At 46.6% G+C, this 23,623-nt stretch overlaps 11 protein-coding genes; 5 read left to right on the forward strand and 6 right to left on the reverse strand.

The window, feature by feature from the left end:
* Positions 1–45: 45 nt before the first annotated feature.
* Positions 46–1,594, forward strand: GSBLH_T00003609001 (uncharacterized protein; the record flags this gene model as incomplete). The annotated part of the gene is made up of 5 exons (XM_013042387.1): positions 46–663; positions 867–1,064; positions 1,094–1,198; positions 1,227–1,280; positions 1,310–1,594. The coding sequence occupies 5 exons, from the start codon at positions 46–48 to the stop codon at positions 1,592–1,594; spliced, it is 1,260 nt and encodes a 419-aa protein (XP_012897841.1).
* Positions 1,595–1,797: 203 nt separating this feature from the next.
* On the forward strand, positions 1,798–2,121 carry GSBLH_T00007143001 (uncharacterized protein; the record flags this gene model as incomplete). The annotated part of the gene is made up of 2 exons (XM_013042388.1): positions 1,798–1,998; positions 2,029–2,121. The coding sequence occupies 2 exons, from the start codon at positions 1,798–1,800 to the stop codon at positions 2,119–2,121; spliced, it is 294 nt and encodes a 97-aa protein (XP_012897842.1).
* Positions 2,122–2,247: 126 nt separating this feature from the next.
* GSBLH_T00007144001 (uncharacterized protein) lies at positions 2,248–2,826 on the forward strand (the record flags this gene model as incomplete). The annotated part of the gene is given in 2 exon segments (XM_013042389.1): positions 2,248–2,346; positions 2,365–2,826. The coding sequence occupies 2 exon segments, from the start codon at positions 2,248–2,250 to the stop codon at positions 2,824–2,826; spliced, it is 561 nt and encodes a 186-aa protein (XP_012897843.1).
* A 1,047-nt stretch (positions 2,827–3,873) lies between these two features.
* GSBLH_T00003610001 (uncharacterized protein) lies at positions 3,874–5,141 on the forward strand (the record flags this gene model as incomplete). XM_013042390.1 has 3 exons in its annotated part: positions 3,874–4,032; positions 4,065–4,805; positions 4,836–5,141. The coding sequence occupies 3 exons, from the start codon at positions 3,874–3,876 to the stop codon at positions 5,103–5,105; spliced, it is 1,170 nt and encodes a 389-aa protein (XP_012897844.1). The 3' UTR covers positions 5,106–5,141.
* Positions 5,142–5,156: 15 nt separating this feature from the next.
* Positions 5,157–6,459, reverse strand: GSBLH_T00003611001 (uncharacterized protein; the record flags this gene model as incomplete). Its single annotated transcript, XM_013042391.1, has 7 exons — positions 5,157–5,321; positions 5,350–5,469; positions 5,505–5,604; positions 5,633–5,871; positions 5,892–5,995; positions 6,028–6,160; positions 6,190–6,459. 7 exons carry the CDS (start codon positions 6,457–6,459, stop codon positions 5,157–5,159), a joined length of 1,131 nt encoding a protein of 376 aa, XP_012897845.1.
* A 96-nt stretch (positions 6,460–6,555) lies between these two features.
* GSBLH_T00007145001 (uncharacterized protein) lies at positions 6,556–7,462 on the reverse strand (the record flags this gene model as incomplete). The annotated part of the gene is given in 6 exon segments (XM_013042392.1): positions 6,556–6,660; positions 6,698–6,832; positions 6,864–6,978; positions 6,983–7,173; positions 7,203–7,302; positions 7,335–7,462. Coding segments are annotated over 6 exon segments (774 nt in total).
* Positions 7,463–7,477: 15 nt separating this feature from the next.
* GSBLH_T00003612001 (uncharacterized protein) lies at positions 7,478–7,978 on the reverse strand (the record flags this gene model as incomplete). Its single annotated transcript, XM_013042393.1, has 2 exons — positions 7,478–7,722; positions 7,756–7,978. 2 exons carry the CDS (start codon positions 7,976–7,978, stop codon positions 7,478–7,480), a joined length of 468 nt encoding a protein of 155 aa, XP_012897847.1.
* Positions 7,979–8,506: 528 nt separating this feature from the next.
* GSBLH_T00006684001 (uncharacterized protein) lies at positions 8,507–9,441 on the forward strand (the record flags this gene model as incomplete). Its single annotated transcript, XM_013042394.1, has 5 exons — positions 8,507–8,514; positions 8,588–8,664; positions 8,744–9,144; positions 9,175–9,312; positions 9,352–9,441. The coding sequence occupies 5 exons, from the start codon at positions 8,507–8,509 to the stop codon at positions 9,439–9,441; spliced, it is 714 nt and encodes a 237-aa protein (XP_012897848.1).
* Positions 9,442–9,733: 292 nt separating this feature from the next.
* GSBLH_T00006685001 (uncharacterized protein) lies at positions 9,734–10,797 on the reverse strand (the record flags this gene model as incomplete). Its single annotated transcript, XM_013042395.1, has 7 exons — positions 9,734–9,910; positions 9,941–10,077; positions 10,108–10,138; positions 10,168–10,520; positions 10,542–10,648; positions 10,681–10,751; positions 10,783–10,797. The coding sequence occupies 7 exons, from the start codon at positions 10,795–10,797 to the stop codon at positions 9,734–9,736; spliced, it is 891 nt and encodes a 296-aa protein (XP_012897849.1).
* A 556-nt stretch (positions 10,798–11,353) lies between these two features.
* On the reverse strand, positions 11,354–12,979 carry GSBLH_T00003613001 (uncharacterized protein; the record flags this gene model as incomplete). The annotated part of the gene is made up of 2 exons (XM_013042396.1): positions 11,354–12,253; positions 12,284–12,979. 2 exons carry the CDS (start codon positions 12,977–12,979, stop codon positions 11,354–11,356), a joined length of 1,596 nt encoding a protein of 531 aa, XP_012897850.1.
* Positions 12,980–17,076: 4,097 nt separating this feature from the next.
* GSBLH_T00003614001 (uncharacterized protein) lies at positions 17,077–19,683 on the reverse strand (the record flags this gene model as incomplete). Its single annotated transcript, XM_013042397.1, has 3 exons — positions 17,077–18,747; positions 18,775–19,472; positions 19,515–19,683. The coding sequence occupies 3 exons, from the start codon at positions 19,681–19,683 to the stop codon at positions 17,077–17,079; spliced, it is 2,538 nt and encodes an 845-aa protein (XP_012897851.1).
* Between the last annotated feature and the right edge of the window lie 3,940 nt (positions 19,684–23,623).

The following is a 23,623-nucleotide window of genomic DNA, read 5'->3' on the forward strand; positions in this document are numbered from 1 at the left end:
TTTCTCACTTCATTTTCCAGAGAGGGGCAAGAAAAGGGGAACGAAATGGAAAAAGAACTAGCTACGATTAACACTGAAGAAATCGATCATTCTGCCATCAACGAGCTGGATGCTGCGTCCAAGGTTTCTTCGTATGTTTTGCATGTTTTAATGAATTCTAATAGGACTGCCAAATCGAGTGCGAAAAAGAGCGGCACATTTCAGAAGATGGGAGTGAGTAAACCAGTATTAGCGGGAATTGTGAAACTTGGATTTAAGATTCCCACTCCTATTCAAAGAGCCACTATTCCCACGGCACTGAAAGGAAAAGATGTAGTGGTAATGGCAAGAACAGGTAAAACGAGTATTCAATGGGATGATTGTATAGGTAGTGGTAAGACAGCGGCTTTTCTGATTCCAATGGTGGAGAAGCTGAAAGAACACCACCTGACTGGTGGAGTGCGTGGTATCGTTCTCTCTCCGACTCGAGAACTTGCCTATCAGTCCTACCGTGTGTTTAACAAATTGTCTCACTACACCAATCTTCGTTCTTGTATTCTAGTGGGAGGTGAAGCCATCGAGTCTCAGTTTGAATCGATTTCCAAGCATCCAGACGTTATTTTTGCGACTCCCGGTCGTTTGATGCATATGCTTCTTGAGGTGCCCGATTTTTCTCTATCCTCTGTTCAATTCATATCTTTTTATTCAGAGTTGCTGTTGTTATAATTGTGATGTCTATTGTTGTAATATTTGTAATGTCTATTGTTGTTGTTGTAATTGTTGTTGTAATGTCTATTGTTGCTATTACTATTGTGATTATTTGTCACTAAACTTCTGCTTCCTTCATTCATCACATCTGCTACGATGAAGCCGATCAGCTCTTTGAGCTGGGCTTCGCTCCCCAATTGAACGACATCACAGGCCGACTCCCAGTGAATCGCCAATCGATGCTGGTCTCTGCCACACTCCCTCCCATTCTCCTCGAGTTCTCGCGCGCGGGACTGCACGACCCAGAGATCGTTCGCCTCGACATCGACAGCAAGCTCTCTCCAAATCTCTGCAGCACGTTTTTCCTTGTTCGTCCCGTGCGAATTGCCCGTTCAATCGATCGTAGGAAGAGAAGACAGCCGCGCTGCTCTTCCTGATGCATCGAGTGATCCCCAACGTGCAAGGCGTGCTCATCTTCGTCGCTACGCGCTTCCACGCGGAGTATATCACCGTACCCAATCGAGCCAAGTGCCAAGTAGTCCATTCTGAACCACACCGGAATTAGCACGGTGTGCATTTACGGAACGATGGAGGTGAGTTTCGAGCCGAAGTGAGACGGTAGATGACCGCGCGAACCATGAATCTCGCACAATTCCGCGATAACAAAGTGCCGGTGCTGGTGGTCACCGACGTCGCAGCGCGAGGTCTCGATATTCCTCTTGTGAACACGGTGATCCACTTCGATTGTCCCACCTCGCCGAAGCTCTACGTCCATCGAACCGGCCGAACCGCGCGAGGAGGCCGCGAGGGAACATCCGTCGTGTTCGCAACGGTGGCCGAGATTCCGTACATTCTGGACGTCGCGCTGTTCTTAAATCAGCCGCTGGAAACGGCGACGGAGGGGTAGAATTGGTTGGGAGGTGCGATGCAGATACGCGTGGGACGAAATGAAACCGACGCAGGTGAATTATGGATGTTTCCCGCGGGCTATCATCGATCCAGAGATCCACAAAATCAAAATGATGACGGAGGGGAGCGAGGAGCTTTTCCGCCAGTGGGATGCGATGCAGAAAGCGTAGATGAGGAGAAAGCGTGCGAAATAGATTCAACATGTATCAGAAGACGAGGCCGAAGCCAAGTTCGCAGAGTCGCCATCGCGTGGAATCGATCGATGTGACTGCGTATCACCCGCTGCTTCGATCGTTCATCCCCGATTCGGAGAGCCAGCTGGACTCGTTTCGGAAGGAAGTTCATGCGTATCGTCCAACCGCTACGATCTGGGAGATTCGGCACAACAAGGAGCAGGCGGCTGTGGGAGAAATTGCGATGGATGAGACGTAGGTTATGCAGAAGAAACGACGAATGCATCAGTGGTCGATCCAGCAAACGCAGGAAAAGGAAGTTCAGAAACGTGCCGACTCGAAGAAAGGCTGAGTTGTAGAGAAGGAGGAAGAAGAAATGAAATATCTCAATGAGCACGAGCGAGAGTTTGAGAACGAAGGACATCTCGAAGCGCCCGCCTCCGTTTCCGATGCAGGAAAGCCTCGAATCTCAAAGAAGATGCGAGCGATGCTGAAGAATTCGGGACAGAAACAGATCAACATCAAGGAACTGATGCAGAACGTGCAGCCGAAGGAGCCGGAAGAGGTGCGAGCGATCGTGTCGAATGAGAAATAGAAGAGTTACCGAGACGAGCAGTTCTATATCAACCCGGAAATGCCGGTCATTCGCGAAGGAGAAAGCGATTTCTTGAAGGTGGAGCAGGACGATGTGGCCAAAATGACGTCTGCTGCGAACAACGCTCTGTTTGAATTGCTGGGAGACGATGCGGAGACGATTACGAAGAACAAGCGGATCGTCCGATGGGACAACAAGCGGAAGAGATATGTGCGAGGCACGGTGGGAGAGTTGAAGGACAACAAGCATGTGCGGAACGAGAGCGGGCAGCTGATTCGGTCGAAGAGTCAGGGAAAACGAGGTGAGTTGTACAAGAAGTGGAGAGAGAGTCACAAGCTGAACGAGCAAGAGATCGGCGAAGAAACGAGAGAAAAGCCGAGTCTTCGTGGAAGACGGTTTGAAAAGAAGGAAAAAGCGAAGAATTCTGCAAAACATATCCTTAAACACTGCGAAGAGGAGTGAGTTTCTTTTACGGACAGAGCCTCGCAATGAAGTGAAGACGCGACAGCAGATCGTGAAAGACTTGAAGGAGAAGGAGAAGAACAAGATCAAGCAGATGAATAAGAAGGATCGCGAGAGTTATTTGAAGAAGAAGGGATTGTGGAGAGAGAAGAATCAGCCGCGACCATCCCGAAGAAGATGAAAATCGTTCTTTTTATTTTACTCTTGTTTGTTACAGAAAGCAAACAAATCGCAAATTGCAAATCGCAAATCACAAATCACAAACAACTAACAATAACTTTCACGACATCGGTTTCTTTTATTGCGTTCTACATTGAAGATATCGATTATTCTTACGTCCTTAAACAGAGAATTGCCTGTAAGCATGTTGCCACACAAAAACAGTTGCACGTAGTCAATCTGGATAGTATTTTCGGCTTCTGGGAACTAGAATATCAACATCAAATCAAAGAACAAACGGATCCAATGATGTCCTTTACAATGTCTTCCATCTGAGAGTTTGTGAGCGTGTTCAAATCTTGATCTTGAGAGTATGTCTGAACTATCGGTGACTGGCTCACTATTTTCTTTCCATGTGTATTCTCACCAAAAGATACAATGAAGCATCGATTCTCGTCCAAGAAATCCTACATTCCAAATTAACTGAATTGCCTACTGCCTTAACATCAAACAGGAATTCACAGATATAGTCATAGTGACGAATAGGTTTCGTGACAACTGGCTTTGGAGGGATTTGAGCAGCTGGTATAGAAGACACGTCCTCTGCCAATTTATTCTCTTGTTCATTCAATTGAGACTTTATTTCCGCAGTAGAATTAGTTGTTTCCTGAGTTCCCTTAACTGATGTAACTGATTCATTTTGCTTCATCTTGATATCATCAGAATTTGAGGTATTTCCCGTTTTGGATGTCGTTGTTTTATTTTTACCTGAACCGTGTTTCGAGGTACTTTGTTTTCCAGTTTCCTTATCCGAACTTGTTTCAGATGTGCTTTCTCCATGTTTGCTATTATTTCTACAAGAACTAAATAATTGTCCCATGTTATTCTATGAAACAGTTGGGATCCCACGATTTTGAACAAGGAGTTACTCCTTTTCACAGATTCGTAGAAACAATGTCCGTATTGCCTGGATTTGCAGCTGATGATGGTTTTAAGGCTCCCGCTGAATGGGATGTCCATGAGCAGACGTGGATGGGTTTTCCTCAAGTAGACCCTATTTATTGGCTTGCAATTGTTAGAGACCCGATATCTGGAGAGAGAATGCCGCTCCGGCTCAGAAAGTGTTTGCCAACGTAGCTAATGCGATTGCACGCTTCGAACCTGTAACCGTTTGCGCCCCGAAAGAGCTCTACACTGTTGCGCGCTCTTTGTTGGATAAGAATGTTCGTGTGGTGGAGATGTCGATGAACGATTCTTGGTTCAGAGACACGGGAGCGATCTTCGTGAAGAACGAGGAGGGAGTCGTCCGTGGAACGAATTGGCTGTTCAATTCTTGGGGTGGTCTGAATGGCGGCTGCTACGATTACTGGGAAGATGACCTGCTGGTAGCAGGCAAGATGTGCAACATCGAGCGTGTTCCCTACTACAAGTACAACATGATTTTGGAGGGAGGTTCGATTTCGTTCGATGGCGAGGGAACGTTGCTGACAACGGAGGAATGTCTGCTGAACCCGAACCGAAACCCCTCGATGACGAAGGAGCAGATCGAGGCGGAGCTGAAGCGTGGCTTGGGAGTGGAGAAGGTGATCTGGCTCCCGAACGGTTTGTTTGGCGATGTGGATACGAACGGCCACGTCGACAATTTCTGCGTTTTCGCGCGCCCTGGCGAAGTGTTGCTCTCGTGGACAGACGACGAGAAGGATCCGCAGTATCCCATCAGTCAGCACGCGTACAAGCTGCTGGAGGCCGCGACGGATGCGAAGGGTCGCCACTTGAAGATCCACAAGCTGCACATCCCTTCGGACATCATTCGCACGCCCGTTTGAGCGCGTTCGAGAAGTGATCTGTAGGAGGAGTTCGCGGGACTGACGCAGGAGGAGGGAACGATCGAGCGCGAAGAGAATCAGCGCCTGCCGGCGTCCTACGTGAACTTTTACTTCGCGAACGGCGCGATCATTTCGCCTTGCTTTGGCGTGAAGGAGGACGAGATGGCTCGGAAAGTCTTCCAGGAAGTGTTCCCGGAGCGCGAAGTGGTGATGGTGCCCACGCGCGAGGTTATTTTAGGAGGAGGCAATATCCACTGCATCACGCAGCAGCAGCCCAAGGGCGTGAAGGCTTAAGCGAGTGCTGCGATCGTCGACAACTAGGAATCGAATCGTGTGTTTGTTGCATCAAACAGAATAAAGCCCGCGCTCGTAAATGTAGCGCGGAAGGGTCTCAACGGTCAAGGTGCGCGGCTGCGTATCGGCGTCGTGCCTCGCCATCTTCTTAAAGAACGTGCGCGCTGTGATCACGGCCATCTCCACCGAGAGATTGTGGTGGGCAGGAGGAAGTTGCTACATCGAATTGTGTCGAAAACGATACTTGCTGAATCCACTCGGGAAGTCGACTCGAATGATCCACCAAATCATACCGATAGTCCGCGAAGATCACGAACGAGTAGTCGTTCTTATTTCGAATGGTTCTTCCCACGCACTGAGCGCTCTAGAAAACAATCACAAACATGAAGAATGAAAAACTTGCCGAATCGCATCACAAATTTGATAGTCGTTTTTATCCACATCGTACTGATATCGAAGGTATTCGCACTTCTGATTGAGCTCCTTGGACAGCGTGTTTCTATTTGGAATGAAGGTCGCAAAGATACAAGAAAGGAACTCCCATCAGAATGCAGCATCGACCATAATGATCGTTAAAATGGACTCCCTCTGAAATATGTCCCCGAACTACGCACAACAAAACGGCTCCCTTTCCTTCATCGCACGACTTTCGATAGTTTTGGACAGCGACGTTGCTCTCATTGATATCTCGACTCTCAATGTAAAGCAGTTTGTAGTTGTAAATGTCCCGAATCACGCCATGCGCGTCCCATTCGCACAGAAACAGCTCCAAGTGGCGTTAAGAACGCAACGATTCCATATTAAAAAAGGGTTGGATATGTGCGAATAGCTCGTGAAGAAGCAGATAATTCCGTCAGGAACCACGCGAGCCATTTCCACCAGCAAAGACCCTTTGTGGGAAAAGAAAGGAAACAGACGATACCATACGACACAGCGACTTGATTGTTGGCTCGAAGCGTGTACTTGCTGGAAAGCTTCACATCGCTCTTCGCAGACAGGGAGCTCGACGGCTTCGTGTCCGGAACCTCCATCGCGTTTGTGACGGTCATTCGCCCCTACATGGCGAAGAGAACGAAGCCCAAACCTGATCGTTTCCGCGAGAGACGACGACAGGGCAGAGATGCGAATTCCGGTCGATGCAGATGGACTTGGCGACGAGTGGATGGAACTGGAGCAGTTTAGGATACAGATCTAAAGAGAGGGTTCCGCTGGTGATGATGATGTGCTTAAATGCGGTGAAAAGAGGCTGCATCACATAGCCAGCATCGCAGCAGATGAGTTTTAGCACGCGCTGGGACGCGACAAAGTTTTTGTTCCATTGATTTGATGAGACAAAGGGGGGCTTGACAAGCATGTAAAAGCCGTGATCGTATTCCCCGATGAGCGAGAAAAACTGAATGATGCGCTTTAGCTTGGCCACTCTGCATCCATCAACGAGCAAACAGCAGCGCTACTTCTCAGGAGCCAGCGAATAGCCGGAGCTCTCAAACACAGAAAGCAGCCGCTGAAACCGCCCCGAAAACGTGCGAAGCTCGTAATAATCGACGAGACATTCCTGCGAACAATCAAACACAACCCCAAAAGCAGCAAACTTGATAGATCATAAGTCGAACTTCGTTGATGGTAAGTCCGTTTACGATTTCCGGTTGCTTCCAGTTCTGCATCGCCATCACCATCAGTTTTAGAAGAGGGATAAACGCTTCCACCTCCGTCGCTTGCTCCTTCGTCTAGACTTGAACGCAGTGCGAGAAACAAAACCATCGAGGAAGGCTCCGTTCTCGGCATTTGGATAATTTGCTTGCCTCCAAACTCTGTTTTGACCACGCTTACCGAGTTCACAGCAGCCTCTCTCTTCTGGAATTCTTTAGAAAGTCTACATGAAAGCCAAAGAAAGGATGGACTCGGTGAGAAAGGAATAGGATTCTTTGAGATGCGAAGAGGGGATTGTGACAGAATAGTTTTCGCAAAGAACATCGTCGATATTGTGCCCTTCATCAAAGAGCAGAATGTTGTTTTGGTTGTTGATGTGAGGAAGGATCAGAGGACTAATCGAAGGATCCAGTACGTACTACATTGCACAGCGTTCCAACAGCCAACCTGGTAATTAAACACGATCACATCTGCATCGTCAAGACACGACCGAGCAAAAAAGTAGGGACACGTGTCTTTTCGTTGCTGGAAATCGCTCAAATTGTATCTATGTCAAACAAAACACAACAAGAAAAACACGCCAGGCGCGATGGAAGGCCTTCTTTGGTTCCTTGAAAACTTTTCATAGTATTCGCAGCCAAGATCCTCGATGTCTGGAGCTTGGCGAGGATGCTTATCAGAGTACCGACATCTCCGAAAGCATTCATCCTGCAATGAAGGAACTAATTAGCAATGCAACACTCACAATTGCATATTGAATTGAATGAGGATATGTCTACGCGTGTATCCGGATTGATACAGTCGATTTTGGGATGGATACACAGATTTCGACGACTACTTAGACAAACTCCCAAAATACTCCTGTATCGATATTCCAGTTTTGACTTTCGAAATGCGACAACTCTCTTCAGCTCCTCCATGCATTGTTTCAGTTCAGCAATAGTACGAGTACAATATATCAATTTTCCTATCACAATAAAGCATTAGTATGGTGATAAACCTAAATCTGGGTAAGAATGCTTCATTGCGAGATATAAAGCGAAGATGCACACCGTTTTTCCAGTTCCTGTTGGCATTTCGAGAAGTGCATGTCCCTTCTGCTCACTGGTTTCAAGAACTTGCTTCAGCTGCTGCATGTACTCATATTGCTCGGGATAAATGCTTTCATATCTATGAATAATGCGGTTATGTGAAGAACGACGGAAACAACACATCCAGCCCATCTAAATTAAACTGCATAACTATGAATGGGAAAAAGTCAAATTTGTTGGAATCCAAATCTCCTTTTTGGCTCTTTTGAATTTGGAATAATGAGCGACTACTGGATGTTTAATTTGGAGTGGTTTGATGAGAGTTATGCATTTGAGGGAGTAACGCTTTTCCGGACAGTAATCTTATCGCTGATTATTCTGCTGGTCGTCTACATGCAGTATTTTAAAAGAGCCCCCGCTTTGCCAACAAGTAGAGTTTGTTGTTAATAGCCTTATCCATTAGATGATTTATTTCTAGATGGCGATACTCCTTTCATTTTGTTTTATAACCCTGAATCCGGAGGGTTTTACAGAAACACAATTGTCCAACAGTTGATGAAGCAATATCCGAATATAGTATGCGTGAATGTGTTGAAAGTAAATCTTGTTTCAACGATCCGTTCTATGACTCCGTCAAAGAATACCAAGGTGATTATATGTGGTGGTGATATATCCATAATAATAATAATACTATTATGATGAAATTGTATTCTTAACGCCATGGAACAGTGAGTTGGGTACTGGACTCTATCCTCAAAGCTGGATGGCAAACCTGTCCTCCTTGTTGTGTCTACGCGCTAGGCACCGGAAACGATTTGGCCCGTTCTTTCCACCTTTCATCTCTCTCTGTACTTCTCACTTTCTCTTATCTTATTTACGTAGTCTCTTTCTTGTCCCGATTTCTTGCATTGGGTGAATGCGGCCAAACGTTCGTTTTTCGTCTTTCCTGCTTTGTAGAATTGTCTTTAGATCGGTGGGTGTTTCAATCATCCCAAGAGAAAACGTTTTTCAATTACTTCAGTTTCGGAGTGGACGCTGCTGTGGTGAATCGACTCCAACAAATCCGATCGCTCTACCCCTTTTTGTTTCACTTCCCCTCCATTAACAATCTCTGGTACGCTTGGTGCATTATTTTGGAAGCCCTCTTCCCGATGAATGCAAATCTGAACCGCCTCGCTCTCAAGGCTGACGATGAAGAGCTCTCCGTCTCCCAATATCGTTCGGTCGTGTGCCTGAACATTCCTTACTACTGCGGAGGAGGTCTTCCTTTGGGCGATCACTACGATCTTTCGCAATGCTGCGATCAAGAAATCGAAATCGTGGCGTTTTCTGGAATTATTCACATCCTTGCAGCCAAGGTGGCGTTGAAGAAGCAGCTTCATTTGTAGTTCGGATTGCGGAAGGGAATTCTTCTGAAGAGAGCCAGGAAGATTGAATGGAAGCTGGACAGAGAGTGTCCTGTTCAGGCTGACGGAGAGGCTTGGATCGAACCGAGTGGTTGCGGCGAAGTTCGGTCTGCATCATCGGTTTGTCTGCTCGCTTAGATGAAGAGAACTGTTGCTTAGTTGGTGGCGATGATTATAAAAGGCTTACGCCTGAATGAAATTGAGATGGTTTGTTTGTGTGTAATAAACGAGAAGGGATGGGTTCTATGAGAAATCACTTGAATGGATAGCTTATGAACGGGATAATGGATGCTCTCTGGGTCAGATTGTTCATTGTGATTCATTCCATCCAACGAACATCAAGCGATTTTTGTATTTTCTAAAATTCTCCATCCCATTTCTATTCTCCACTCCGCTTGCGATCCCTCTTCCTACGTTTCCATCCAGCTCCTCATTCCCCTCCTCTCCACCCCATTATTATTATTATTATTATTATTTCAAACAAACAAGCCAATCCTCCATATCGAAATCATCCTCATTCTCTACAACTATCACACACCTCTCAATCCGCACCCATTCCATTCCAGTCGCCTCTCTTCGCGCTCGCCTTAATCTTCGACAGATTTCCTTCATCGTCCTCTTCATCTTCGTACCCATTCCCCGTAATAAAGTCTCGACTCAATCCGCCCGAATGCACCGCGTGGTTCCGCGTTCGCTGTCTCCGTTCCTTCGTCGACCGCTGTCCCTCACTCCTCCTTCGCACTCCTACCGTCTTCGCCGGCGCGTTCATCAAATAATTCAGTCCCTCGCTCGACTGCTGCATCACTTCCTTCGGCACGGGCGCCAATTTCTTTGGCACGAACACCACGCGCGAATCCAAGTGGCTCTGCAGCTGCAGGAAGCTCTCTACGCATCGAATCGAATGGATGGAGGTACCTTCGTTTTCTGTTTCGGTGTTTTCGGCTTTCTAAAACACAATCGAACGAGAATGAGTACATTGATCGATGCAACATACTGATGGTTCTCCGTGTTGTCTTTTAGCTGGAGATCGATTACATTTTCACTTCCTATGTATAGTTGGTACGTTCCGTCCGACCAACGAACAATGCGAGCGTTGGATTCTCTCACGGGCTTTCCTGTACCATCGCGGATCTTATGATCATGCTTCGATAAGTAAGTACCAGATTCCCGTCCTTGTCTCGCTTCCATCTCCAACGAATTAGAGCTTCCGCTCTGCTTAAACGTTTTTTCTCTGCCAACTGGGCCAACTCTTCGGCTTCGGAATATTTTTCCTGTGAATAGGGCACCTCTTGTATTCCAAAGGCAGCCGGAAGTCGAAGGAGGCGTAACTACACATTTTTGCATCTTACTCTTTTCTACCTTTTCAGGAACGTGAGCTACATTCTGAAAAACCCGAAAATAGTTTGAGGCTGAAACTTCAGCTGGCCGAGAACGTACTATATGTGAAATGCCGGACCTATTCATAATCTGCCACTATTCCATTCTTACACGTCTAATTCAGCAGAGTCGTCACTATCGCTGAAAACGTCATTAATTTTATGTGAATCGCTTTCTTCATCCTATATTCTAACGACTTCTGCACTTGTTTACCATGCTCGAAGACATGATTAATGATTGTTTGAAAAACTATTTATCCTCTATTCAACAGTTTTGTATTTGTAGTTCATTTGAGACAACAAATCATCATTTTCATTAAGAGATATTTCGCATTCATACACCCATATCTTTTTCCGTATTATACTCTCTCTCTCTCGTTTGTTTTTCACTTGATGTTGCCTTTCATCAATCTCTTCCCTTTCCCAAACTTCATAATATTTGTAAACAAACAACCGATTCACTCCAAACGTCCATTACCATCTCCTTCTCTTTTCTTGCATGCCATCTTCACCTTTTCACTGCTCCCACATGAACATGCATCCGGATCGAACCATCGGATTGGTTTCCCCCTTCAGCACTTCATCGACGATCGTCCGCATCGAGTTTTTCATTCTTCGCTTTGCCTCCGCCCCGATCGCCAGCTCTACAAAACAAAACTTCCTCCCTTCTCTACCCTCAATCGCCTTCTCATTCATCACCGCGAACTTCTCCGGCGAATCCACCGCCTTCTGCACCAAGCACTCGAACGCTTCCTCCAGTCCATGGCAAGCCAGCCACACGAAAACTACATCGAATCCGCTCCCAAACCAAACAGTTGCGACGCGATTCCGACGCTTCCGGCAGCTTCGCAAATTTGTTTTGGCTCGACTCCGCCCACTCTCCCCATCCATTCTCGTTGTGTGCGCGAACGCGGAGCTGGAGCCAGCGATGCAAAGGAAGCGGGGCCTCGAGGAAAACGTCTGTGCGTTACTCGAAAAGAGAAAGTCTGCAATTCAGTCGAAGCGAGCAGGGAAGCGAGAGAACCTGGTTCGAGAGAAGATCGACGATCTCGACGTCGAACTGGTCCGCGGCCGGAATTCCGGAGAGACGCGAAGAGTAGTCCCAGGTCCAAAGCGCGTGCGACGCATCGACCGTGAATTGCTGAATGGCGCTCGCGGGGAGCGGGACGCGGTAACTGTTCATCAGGAGCTGCATGCAGAGCAGCTGATTTTTCTGCTGCGCCAACTGGGCTATCAGGGAAGAATCGAGCACGTACGCTGAGCGCGGTGAGTCCGGAGGCGTTTTTCTGATCTCTCGTCGCGCCGTGGGACAGAGCGAACGCCAGGAAGGCGAGGTTGTTGTGCATCACCGCGATGTGCAGCAAGCCATCGCCGTCGCTGTTCATTTCGTTGATGTCGGCTCCCTTCTGGATCAAAAACTCGCCGAAGACCTCTTCGCGGCTCGCTCGGCTCTTCGCCAACGCGAACAGCAGCGGAGAAATGTGCTGCGCGGTCAAGTACTCCTTCCGGAACAGATATTCGAGAACGTTCGTGTTGGGAGCCAGCAGCGAGTACATCGCACACGCGGGAATCCCCTCGATTTCTCCGTGGAGAAGATCCGCACCGCAGTTCTCGAGGTATTCGAGAATCGCCGTGGAGGACAGCATGCACGCGCAGTCAATCGGAGTCAATCCACTGAAGGACAGCTACAGATGATGAAAGCGAACGAGCGAGACCGCGTCCACGGCCTGGCTGATCGAGCAGCCCATGCTCAGCAGCGTGTCGATCATCGTTTCCGCATCGCCTTTCATGCCTTCCGACTGCAAAACCGCGTAGTGCAACGCCGGCAGACCGCAGGAACACACCGCCGTGCTCACTTCGTTCGCTGCTAACTGGAGCAACGAAGACGCCGAGTTCGAATCGATCGCGTTTTTCACCTGGACGTTGCCCTGCGTTTTGGTCTCGCGCGTCTCGTAGTTGATTTTCTGCATTCCGGTGACCGCCAAATAATCGCCCGACAGCGATTCATTCTGCGCGGGCTGCGGCTCTTGACTCAGCGTCGTGAAATCGAACCCGCTTTCCCACTCTCCCCATCCATTCTTGTTGGCCAGTCGGATTTTGCAGCGATATGTGGTGGCCGGCGAGAGCTGAATCAGAGGAACGCGCACCGATTTCTGCGAGGCATCGATGTCCATCACCATCGATTGAGGCGACTGCAGCAACGCAGCCTTCTTGTAGTTCACTTCCACGCGGCAGATCGTGAACAAGGGGTGAGCTTCTTGCAGGGTTGGAAGCACGACTGTGATGTACGCTTCCGTCCGTTTCGCTTGAATCGACGCCGATTCCACGACATCCGCAGGATCTGAGTAATGCTCCAGCAACTTCGTGATCGCCTTCGAGCCGTTTTCGCTGGAAAACTCGATCGCGTCCATCCCGTCCTACGTCATCATCGAGCGAATTCACAAAAACCCCGCACGTCTCAAGCGGGGAAATGCCCTGCTCCAGACAGAACTTCACCGTGGGCTCGTTTTTCGTGGAGATCGCAAAGAACAGCAAGTTCCACTCGCGCGGAGCGGGCGACTTAAACTGGCTGGAGAACCCTTTCGTGATCAAATAGGAGGCGACATGGACGTGCGTGTTGCTGATGGCCAGCACCAAAGCGTTGCGACCATGCTTATCGACCGCTTGGATTTGCTCGGTGGTCATGTGGTCCATCAAAATGCCGCACAGCTGCAGATAGCCTCGACTCGCGGCGAGCAGAAAGGGCGTCATGCCTGCCGAGTCCGTCATCGTGATATCGGCTCCGTGCTCCAGCAAATACGAAACGACTGGACCGTTGTTGTTGTAGACCGCGTAATGAAGCGCCGAGGTGCAAGCCTACGACTGAAAGAGAGCGTCCGGACCCACTCCATTCACATCATTCACATCAATGTACCGGTTTTGAATGATCTCTTTCACGATCTCCAGCGCGCTGTCGGTCGCAGTGGAAGCAGCCACTTGCAGAATAGACATTCCATTCTTTTTGCGAAGCGTCTTCAGATCGGTTCCCTCGCTGACTTTTTGTCGCAGAACGTCTACACCCCCGGTGATGATTTGCTCCATCAACTTCACGCCGTTCATGGCAGGAATCTGCTTCTGAGTTTCCATGTTGCTTTGATCAATCGTCTTCCAGTCCACCTGGTGCTTCTGACTGCTCGGATTGATATGAATAAACGACGCTCGCAGCTTGATCAGAGGAATGGCTTCGGTGCGATCCCAGCGCTTATCGACTAGAATTCACACGGTTTCCATTCAGACCCTACTGTCCTTCGGACAAAACACCACGCCGTGCGAAAACTCGCTCCATCCGCACTTGTCAGCGCATCGCATGCGGATCTGATAGACTTGGCGTGGATTCAGCCCAATCAGCTCATAGTAATTCTGAATTCGGTTCTCTTGCCGATTGGGCTCGATGCGATGTTCCAACGCAGAAGACTGATCTGCGAACGCTGAGCAAATCCCCTCCACTTGGGCTCGAACAGCCTCGTCCTCGTCGTCCTCCACGTCCGTCGCCTCTCCTTCCGCAAAGCTGTAGGAGGACTTGGGCACAGTTTCCTCGAAGGGAGTTTTTCCCAGCTGAATCGTGTCGATCGTTTTCCAGCTGTCGAACAGTTTTTGCTGCTTCAACTGGAATTCAGCGGCGGTGATCATGGGGTAGTAATTCTCCTTCTCCACGCGATGCCAGGTCACAATCAGCGACATGTCGTTCTGTGGATTCTTCTGGATTGAATCGATCACAGGCATCGAAGGAGGCGAGCTCACTCGCTCCAGCAATTTTACACAGTCTTCAAAGCCGTTCTCTTTTGCAATCTGAATCGGAAGCTGACCACTGCTGTTCAGCACACGAGCAAAGGCTCCACGATGGAGAAGAGACTTCATAACATTCACATCCCCCACATAACAAGCATGGTGCATGCACGTGTTCTTTTTCTAAGCCAATCAATCATCGAACGAATCAACACACCTGGTCCATCTGGTTTATGTCGATATTGGAGTAACGGTAAAACAGGTGGAACAACTGGGGCTTGTTCACACGAATACTTTCCATAAGGATATTCCGACCGTCCTATAGAATCAAAATCCTTGAATAGAGTAAAAACAGTCGTATGAGTCTTTACATTCGCACCTTGAACCAGGAGCTCCATGATACAAGAAGCAGAGCAGTCACTATCAATACTGAGAAGTAACGCATCTTTTCCATCCTACAATAGAATGGACTACCACCTGACCATAAAAATACCATGGTTTTAGCATTCAGATTCTTTATCAGCTTCTTATGCAAAAAATACTGGACGGTTTCGTTACACCCGTGCTCACAAGCAATATGAAGAGCATTTCGACCCGACTAGAGTGTAATAGCACTATTACCAGCAATACTTTGTCCGTTTCATTAGGATCCACCCCAATCTCAATTAAATACTCTACTAAATCCACAAAGTTGTTGCTCGCTGCAAACAGCACAGCATTCATGTCATTCTACAAATGTTTACGAAATACAAGAAGTACACAATCTTTTTCAAAGACATTCGCATTCTTCTCAATGAGCAATTTAACAATATCCATATTTCCAAGAGTACAAGCAACAAGCAGCGCAGTCTTCCCATCCTTCGAGTTATTCATCAATTTAGTCTAAACTGCTTCTGATTCGTCGATCGGATGCCCGGCTTCCAGACAACGCAAGATGCCATCGCTATCGTTGTTTTCGACGCATTCAATCAGTTCTAGACGCCCCATTTACTCTTTGCAGTTCTAAAAAAATAAAATCTGTGATATACGAAATAGTATCTGCTGTATGAGTTCAACACAACAATTGTAGAATTGTGACTGTTATTGCTTGCTTGAACAAATAGTGAAGCAGTTATATGCTCATTATCATCATCATCATTATTATTATTGTTGAAGTACTTCAAGTTAGATGCACTTGCAGTGTGCGCTCTGATATCCCTGTGTCAGCTGCTCCGGAGTATCAGATTCCTTGGCCAACAATTCATACGTCTTTTTCGTCACATAAAAGATCCAGCATTGCAACAGAAAACCAGGAAGCGCTCCCGCCAACACCTTAAGATCGGTAATTCCGCCAACAACTCCTAGACACCAGATTACAAGCTTGACAATATGCCAGATATAATACTACAATAATATCAATCTTACAAAACCTACACATTTCGCTTCACTAACATCCCATTTCTTACAAATTCTCATTCCAATGATCGGGAAATACAGGAATATCAATCCAAAGATAGAGATGCAGAATAAAATGCACTCGATAACAGCATAGATATATACAGCTTTCGCATATCCTAACAGATCAGGGTTCGCCATTTTGAATTTATAAATAAATTATGATTTTTATTTCTAATGTGGAGAATGGAATCGAATTCGGAGGATAGTGCACAAAATAGAATAAGACTATACTTGAAATGTATTATTAATTGATTCTGCTACAATGGATTCGTTGTTACGTTCATTAATAGTTAGCATTATATTAGCTTACGACAAAAAACAAATACCTTATCTACATTTTGTATATGAAATGAACAACTTCAAATCATTATTCAGGTTATCACTGATCATTCCAAACAATCAAGTTTCAATGTCAATGGCCCTAATTCGATATTTTATCACATTTGCTTGTAACAATTCTGAATCATGAATGAAGAGTGATCTATTGTAAAAGACCACACAGTTTTTCTTCTTGGATAATATTGTAACTATTTTAAGCAGATTTAAATGTTTTTCACTAAAAAAGGTGATGATAACGAATCGGTTCTATTTAGTTTGTAATCATCTCTAAACGCCTATATAAACAAAAATAATTGATTTAGCTATGGTATATATATATATAATTTATAGATAGATAAATAATGTCTAAACAACAATTAATGGTAAAAGGAATAAGAGAACGACTATTTTGTAACGTATGATTATTATAATATTCAGTATTTCTTGCATTATAGATGTCTCGTTCAATGAATCAAAATAGAATAATCAAATAACAATGATTGCATTAGAAACTATTAGTAGTCATTGTTCTAATACAATAATCATAAATTAAAACTATTTTTGGGATTATTCTTTTTATCAAACCCCCATATTTGAAATTGAATATATGTAGGAATCTATGCATATACAGATATAGAAACATATATATATATATATAGTAGTAGGGAAAAGGCGATAGATGCGCGAAAATCCATTTTCTACCAAATAACCGCGGTGAACTTTTTTCGACCATTTTTCGACCATTTTTCGGCCATTTTCTGCCATTGTCTACCTGCTCACCTCGATGTCCATAACAAGAAACGCGCGGAAACCCATGACTGCCATTTCCACCATTTTCTGCCATTGTCTACCTGCTCACCTCGATGTCCATAACAAGAAACGCGCGGAAACCCATGGCTGCCAATTTCGGCAAATTTCTGCAATGTTAACCTGACTTCCATTGTAGGCCATGGTATCCATGGTTGTCCAAAGTGAAAGATTGCTTCCTTTACTTCAGTCTATAATGCCCGAATGCCAGTGTATGCACATTGTCGTCCAAGATCCATCTCTTGTTGTCCGTGCAAGTCATGAGTGTCTTGGTTTGTTCTTTCGTGCTGATGTTGAAGGCCTGGTTGTTGATACGCTTGAAAGTACCTTCGATCACTGCATCTTCCTTCTTCTCTGCCTCGAGGACACGCTTGTATAGTTCGATGTTCTTCACACTCATCCTCTCTCCATCGATCACGACGTTGCGAGGAACTCCCTTTGCTGCGTTGTGTACGACGTGTTTCTCATCAATCAGACAGTACATCTTCGGTCTTAGTCCCACGAACTCTGTGATACGATGTCCGTTGTGCTCATCCTTGAAGATGGGACCAGGCAACTTCTTGTTGAAGTTGAGGAACGATTCCAATGAAGGGAACTTGCTCTTGTCCACTTCATGCTCGTAATACTTCACGAGTTCTCCATAGAAGTAGCTCGTGTTATCCAATTCCGAGAAGTCGAATGATTTGTACATGTCACACATCTTGTGAACGATGTTAGCGCGATCGTGCAGTTGCACGATGAGCGAATCCGTGTCCTGTCCCAACAACTCCACGTTATCGAATGTGTTCTTGAGCACGTTGTAGTAGAAATCGTAGATGATGTGTTTGGACATGTCGAGAATGGCGAACCCGATGAAGAACGGCTTCTCCACCCTGCGCACCGGTGTGTTCAGCTTGATGCCGATCAGATTCTCGGAATACATGGTTGTTCCAGCAATCATGTCGTATCCGTGCTTCTGAATGATGGCCTCACGTTCATTCCACGTGTTGGCGAACTTCACCTTCATTCGCTTCAGTCCAGTCTCAACGAATTTGCCATAGGTTGAGTTTGCTAACAGCTTATACAGGTTCTTCTCCACAGTAGTCTTGGACTTGGCTCGTTTCTCACTGAGCATGTTCACGTATTCGAAGATGAAGGGTGCTTGTTTGAATCGGATGATGCGGTGGATGTGCGTGACGCGATATCCCTGTTGAAGACCCAATTGCAGCAGAGAGTAGTGCACGAGATATTTGCGTCGAGGTACAAGATCACAAATGAGTTTCGGTGTATTCACCTCTTTGACCTTGTCCACAATATCGTTCTTCGCTGCGTACTTCTTGATTCCGTCTGAGTACATGCCTGCCTTCTGTACGGGGAAGAATGGCAAGTCATTGAATTTATCATGGAGTTCCACTGGTGCCTCGATATCGCATTCGATGAAGAACCCATATTTACCGAATGTCTTGAGTGATTGTACCCACCCATTCGGATCACGGTTGATCCTTTCCATTACTTCTCGTCGCTCGGGTACACCCACTAATTCGTAAGGCATCATTCTGTGCATGGCTCCACCATACAGGTTGTTGGCGTCGAGGTAGTAGATGGATGATTGCTCTCCGTTGTTGGCGGTGCTGTCAAGGTCGACTTTGGCATGCCTTTTCACGATCTGTGTGATGCCTCCTCGAAGGTTTTTGAGTAGACGCATGAAGTCATCGATCTCATTTGTCTCCATCAATCGAATTCCCTTGCTCTCATAGAACTCACCCATGCGGTTCAAGAACACTTTCACGAGTTGTTTCTCCTCAAGTCCCTCATTCGCGTTGATGCGCATGATGTACTGAGCCCATTTCCTTGCGAGGGTCATGAGGCTACTCTCGCTATGATCGCCCTCCATTGTGACCTTTAAGAAGAGCGAATAGGCCATTTGTGGTGCTGTGATGTAGTGCATGGGATCAACACCGAATGCCTTCAGTGTGGTAACGCGGAAGTGCTCGAATGCATCAGCCATGAGAGTTACATCGAGTACATTGTACAACTCGTAGTACTCACCCCATGTCTTGATATCGAAGATCTTCCACAGTTTCACCATGTGATCATATTCGCCTTGGGGCATCATTTCTCCCTTCATATCATCAATGCATTGTTCACGAGAAGGAATGGTGGTATTGTTCAATGTGTCGTACGATTTGATGAGACTGTAAAACATGGGTTCCTTCCGTGTCAACAGATCGATGTACTCGTCATTCCATTGCTTACCTCGTGATTCACAGTACTTGCGTAGTTGTTGTTTGGTGTGCATGTACAAATCGAGGTTCCCTCCGAGTGTCTGTGCGACAATGGATCTGAGAGGACTGCTGATGAGCTTCAACGAGTCCTTGAATTGAATGCCATTGTATTCGATCTGCATCTCCTTGTCCTCAGTGGTTGGAATGACTTCCAAGGAGTCACTAGAGGTTGAATGAGCTGCGATGAGTTTCATGATGAATGTGAAGTCGTAGTGCGATCCATTGTGGAAGTATACGGGTAGACGATAGTTCTTCTTGTTGAACGAGAGTTGGAGATTGCACTTGGTACAACAGGTGCAGATGTACTGCCCTGCTTCGAAGTGACGTACCTCTCCCTTCCCTGTGGTGTATTCACCTGTCACATGTGCATGATGTCGTACTTTGTCGTTATCCAGTTTCTTGTGACAGAAGGGACACACGGTTGTTGCACGAAAGTCCCTCTCGATGCTTGGAGAGTTCTCGAGTGGTAATTCATCGAAGAGATACTCTTTCACTCTGCTCTGCAATTGTGTGAGATAGTCCATGAAAGGGCGAAGATCCTCTTCGCTCTCATGTGGTGCATGGAAGACTCGCAGTTGGCTGTCAATGGCTGGAATGCGAGACACGGCTAGACAGGATAACATGATGGGCTTGTGTTTGTTCTTGTCGTCAATGGCTGACTCGAAGTCAGCGTACACGACAACCGGTGCTGGCATTTCATATCGCTGGTTGGTGAATCGTAACCGAGTCTCCTCGTTCGACAAATCGTACTGATCACTCTCATCGACAAGTTCACGATGTGTTTGTACTTCGTGATCATGAACGGCTTTGCGAGATCCGAAGAAGTCGTTACAGAATCTGCACTTCGCGTTTCTTGAGAGATGTCTATTCTTTGCATCGTTCTGTCGTGTCACACGATGCTTGAAATCATTCACATCCTTGATGTACAAGAAGTGTTTGGGCGTTCCCTCAGGTAGATTCAGATCGTTCAAGATGCAGAGGGAGAGAGGAAGCTTCGTTCCCTTACCTTTGTACACGACATCGCATGTGAATAAATCGAATTGTTCCTTCGACTTATCGATGTACCCAGGTAAGAGTGTGACCTCGAATACATTGAGCGATACTTTCAACAATGCCTCCAATGCGGCGAATTTCTCTTCACTCGCATCGAAGGGTGTATTGTCACGAATGCCCATCGTCTCCTCTACTTCGTGAATGGTCACTCCAAATACCTTGTACTTGTCGGGTTGTTTCCACCACTTGTTGTACACGGTTGCATCGCCAATCTTGCGATTCGCGACGATCTTATGCCCGCCTTCACTGGCCAGAATGAGGCACCGTTGTAGGCATCGGTTGTCATCGAAATCCGGGTTGAGCGCTGTGCGTCCGATGACGAACGGTGTGTGCTGCTTGTACCCCACGAATGAGCGTAGTGGGAACATCTCGATATGGAAGCCGATCCAACCAGCGTATACAAAACCACTTCCCTCTGTCTCTTGTTCCTCTACGGCATTTCGGTACCACTTCAGGTACTCCTCGATCCACTCATCGATGCGATCTCGACGAACGATGCGGAGGTGTCCCAATCGATCATCGGTGAGGTTGAGGATCTTGGAGTCTCCATCATGTGTCCACATGAGGTTGTATGCCATGATGGTGATGAAACATTGATTGTATTCACGCATACCATTGATGATGAACTTTTTCAAGACTTCATTGAATTCATTTGTCTCATCGAATATGAGATTGATCGGTTCCACTTCCTCATCGCTCTTCTCACCCGGTAGTCGAACCCACAGTCTGTTGTCAAAATCGTTGTTGAGACGGAAGTCCTTCTTGGTGCGCTTCTCCTTCACCCACTCCTTGTACATGTCTCCTTGTACGGTGTGATAATACGTGAGTGCATACCCGAGTGACGAGTCGATCACATCACTCAATCGTCCCTGTGATACCTTGCGATCGAATCGTTCATATGCCTTATTGCGTCTCATTTCACGTCTCTTCTCCACGGTGTTCAGGTAACCGGGTAAGTGACGTTGTCGCTTCTCACCGAACTTGTGCCCATCCCACTCGTACTCGAGGTAGCGCTCGTTCCATGCTTTGCTTCCCACGACGAGATACTTGCGCTTTCCAGCAGGATCACGCACTCGTTTGCGTGACGGACGTTTCGGAGGCTCAGGGAAACTATCACTGTCATCATAGTGTTTCTCAACTTCACGTTTACGCAACCCACGTTTTGAGGGTGCGAAAAAGGCGATATATTCATCGGGTATATTTAATCCAAACACCTTTCTCGAGAGATAGGCTCTCGTGTCAGGCATGGTCTGATCGGTGAACGTATCGCCGATCATGTAGTACTTGGCGGCCAATCGTTTCCAGGTCGGTCCACCGATTTTGATTTGTTTTCCAGTCTCAGGGTTGATAGTATATCCTACGCGTTGTGAACTCATTTATATAAGGGTCACAAAATCTTTAAGTGGTGATACACGTGTGACCAAAGTGAAATAGTTAGGAGCTTGGCTTACTCCTAGAATGGGAAAATGGCATGACCATCCGCATCGTACTCGAATTCATCGATGTCGTAGAACTCGGATTCCGATGAATCAGAATCACTAGAATTGGGGTCAGCGAATGCAATGCTAATGTCTGGATCATTATCGTATGCCTCAGCTTCTTCTTTGGTCATTTTCACCCATTGTCCTTTTACGCGTCTATAGTTGTCATGGAGTAACTCGTAGTATGCTGTGCCACCAATAATCATGGAGCGATTGCTGGGAGAAAGTATTCTCGACTTGGGAACATATTTTGTCGTATCTGGTGGTAAAGGTGTATCGTACAAGCGATTCAATTTCTCGTCGTACTTGTATCCACGCTTGAGAAGGTTCCAGAAGCGAACTCCGTTGATTTGAATTTCTCGTCCTGTGTTGGGATTCAAAGTGTGAGTAGGTCTATTCATTTATATTTATATATTTATATTTTCTCTTTTAACCCTAGATGCTTCCCTAAATGAAGTACAAGAAAACAGAGAACAACACATGGTCTTCCCTGGTACGCACTTGTGAGGACGAGAATATCGAACTCGCCGACATTATCATTCACACCAAGTATCCGATCAATTCCGAGCGTCTATTCGGCTTCAGTGTTTGCTCCCCGCAAGCAAATGTGAACTGTGGTTTGATCTTGCACGACTATGATTGCATGGAGATGACGTTGGATGAAACTCGTCCACCTTTGTTTACCGAGGATGAATGGGAGTATCTATTGCCTCAATTGAAATCCAATGGTCTGCTCGGTGTGCCTTTGAACGTTTTCTGTAGGACGTATGACACACAGCCTTATGTGGTACCTGTGGTAACCGAGAATCGTGCTGTTTACTTCTTCTCCAACTACTATGTACGCGTGGTCTACAAAGTTGTGGATGATAAAGTGCCTCCCGAGTTGTCCGATCTGTTCATCGATGATGGCGCGTGTCTGAAGGGTGTGTACGTTCGTGCATATCAACGAAATCATCCAAAGTAAAAAGTAAATGTCGTACATTTTCAGTAGCAATGGAAACAACTACACGTTCAAGAAGCTCGACAACATGCTCATCAACATGCCAGAGAAGGACGGTCATCATGTGCTAATTCGAGAGACAGTGGATGGTGTTCCTCAGTACTCGTGGGGGAGTGCGGCTTGTATCGTGAAAGCGAACGAAGCATTTGTCTTCGAGTACACACCAGAAACTACCGAATCATTCAATAGCGAATGGGGTGGTGATGGTATGCCGCCTATGCCGTCCGGATCATACCTGATAACCACGACTGTCATAACGTACCTTCCTGAAGACATGTTCAACGATTGCACGTCAATTGAATCGGTGGTTGAAAAGGGTTATCGAGTGCTAGTCACGTTTGACAACACGCCTATCCTAGACAGACCGTACATCGATACATTGAATAGTCTTGTGTCTCATACTGGTTATGCTGTTGTGAATATTGGGGGAAGCAACGCTTCCCCCTACAACTCTGCTGTCCTTCGTACATATTCGAATCTTCCTCTCATGCTTCTAGGTGGTGTGAAGAGCATCACGATCGTTTTCGAACATTTAGGCGACGTTGTTTCTGTGGCGGAACAAAGTTCCGCCGGGACGACAAAGTCGTCCCATTCTGGCTCCTCGTAATGGGTCGATGTGACCTTGCTACCTCTCTCAATGCATTGGGTTCCTTTCGACTCTTGGATCGCGTGACTGGAGGTGCTGGCTGTGGTTTGCATTTGCTAGCCAGGAGTTCCCAATGATAGCACTTCTGCTTGCTACCGCTTTCCATATTCTTCACTTCGTACATTAATGGCATGAATCGATCGTCAATGTCAACAACTTGATACAAGTCCTGAGACCATTTGCTCGTCAATGATCGCTTTTCCAGAACACGAGGTCTTCGTGTCACTCGAACATAATCACCCACATCGAATTGAGGCGTCGTGTCCTTCGCTGTCATGTTGGAT

Source organism: Blastocystis hominis, assembly GCF_000151665.1.
Source record: "Blastocystis hominis, Singapore isolate B (sub-type 7) whole genome shotgun sequence assembly, scaffold_30".
NCBI lineage: Eukaryota > Bigyra > Opalinata > Blastocystidae > Blastocystis > Blastocystis hominis.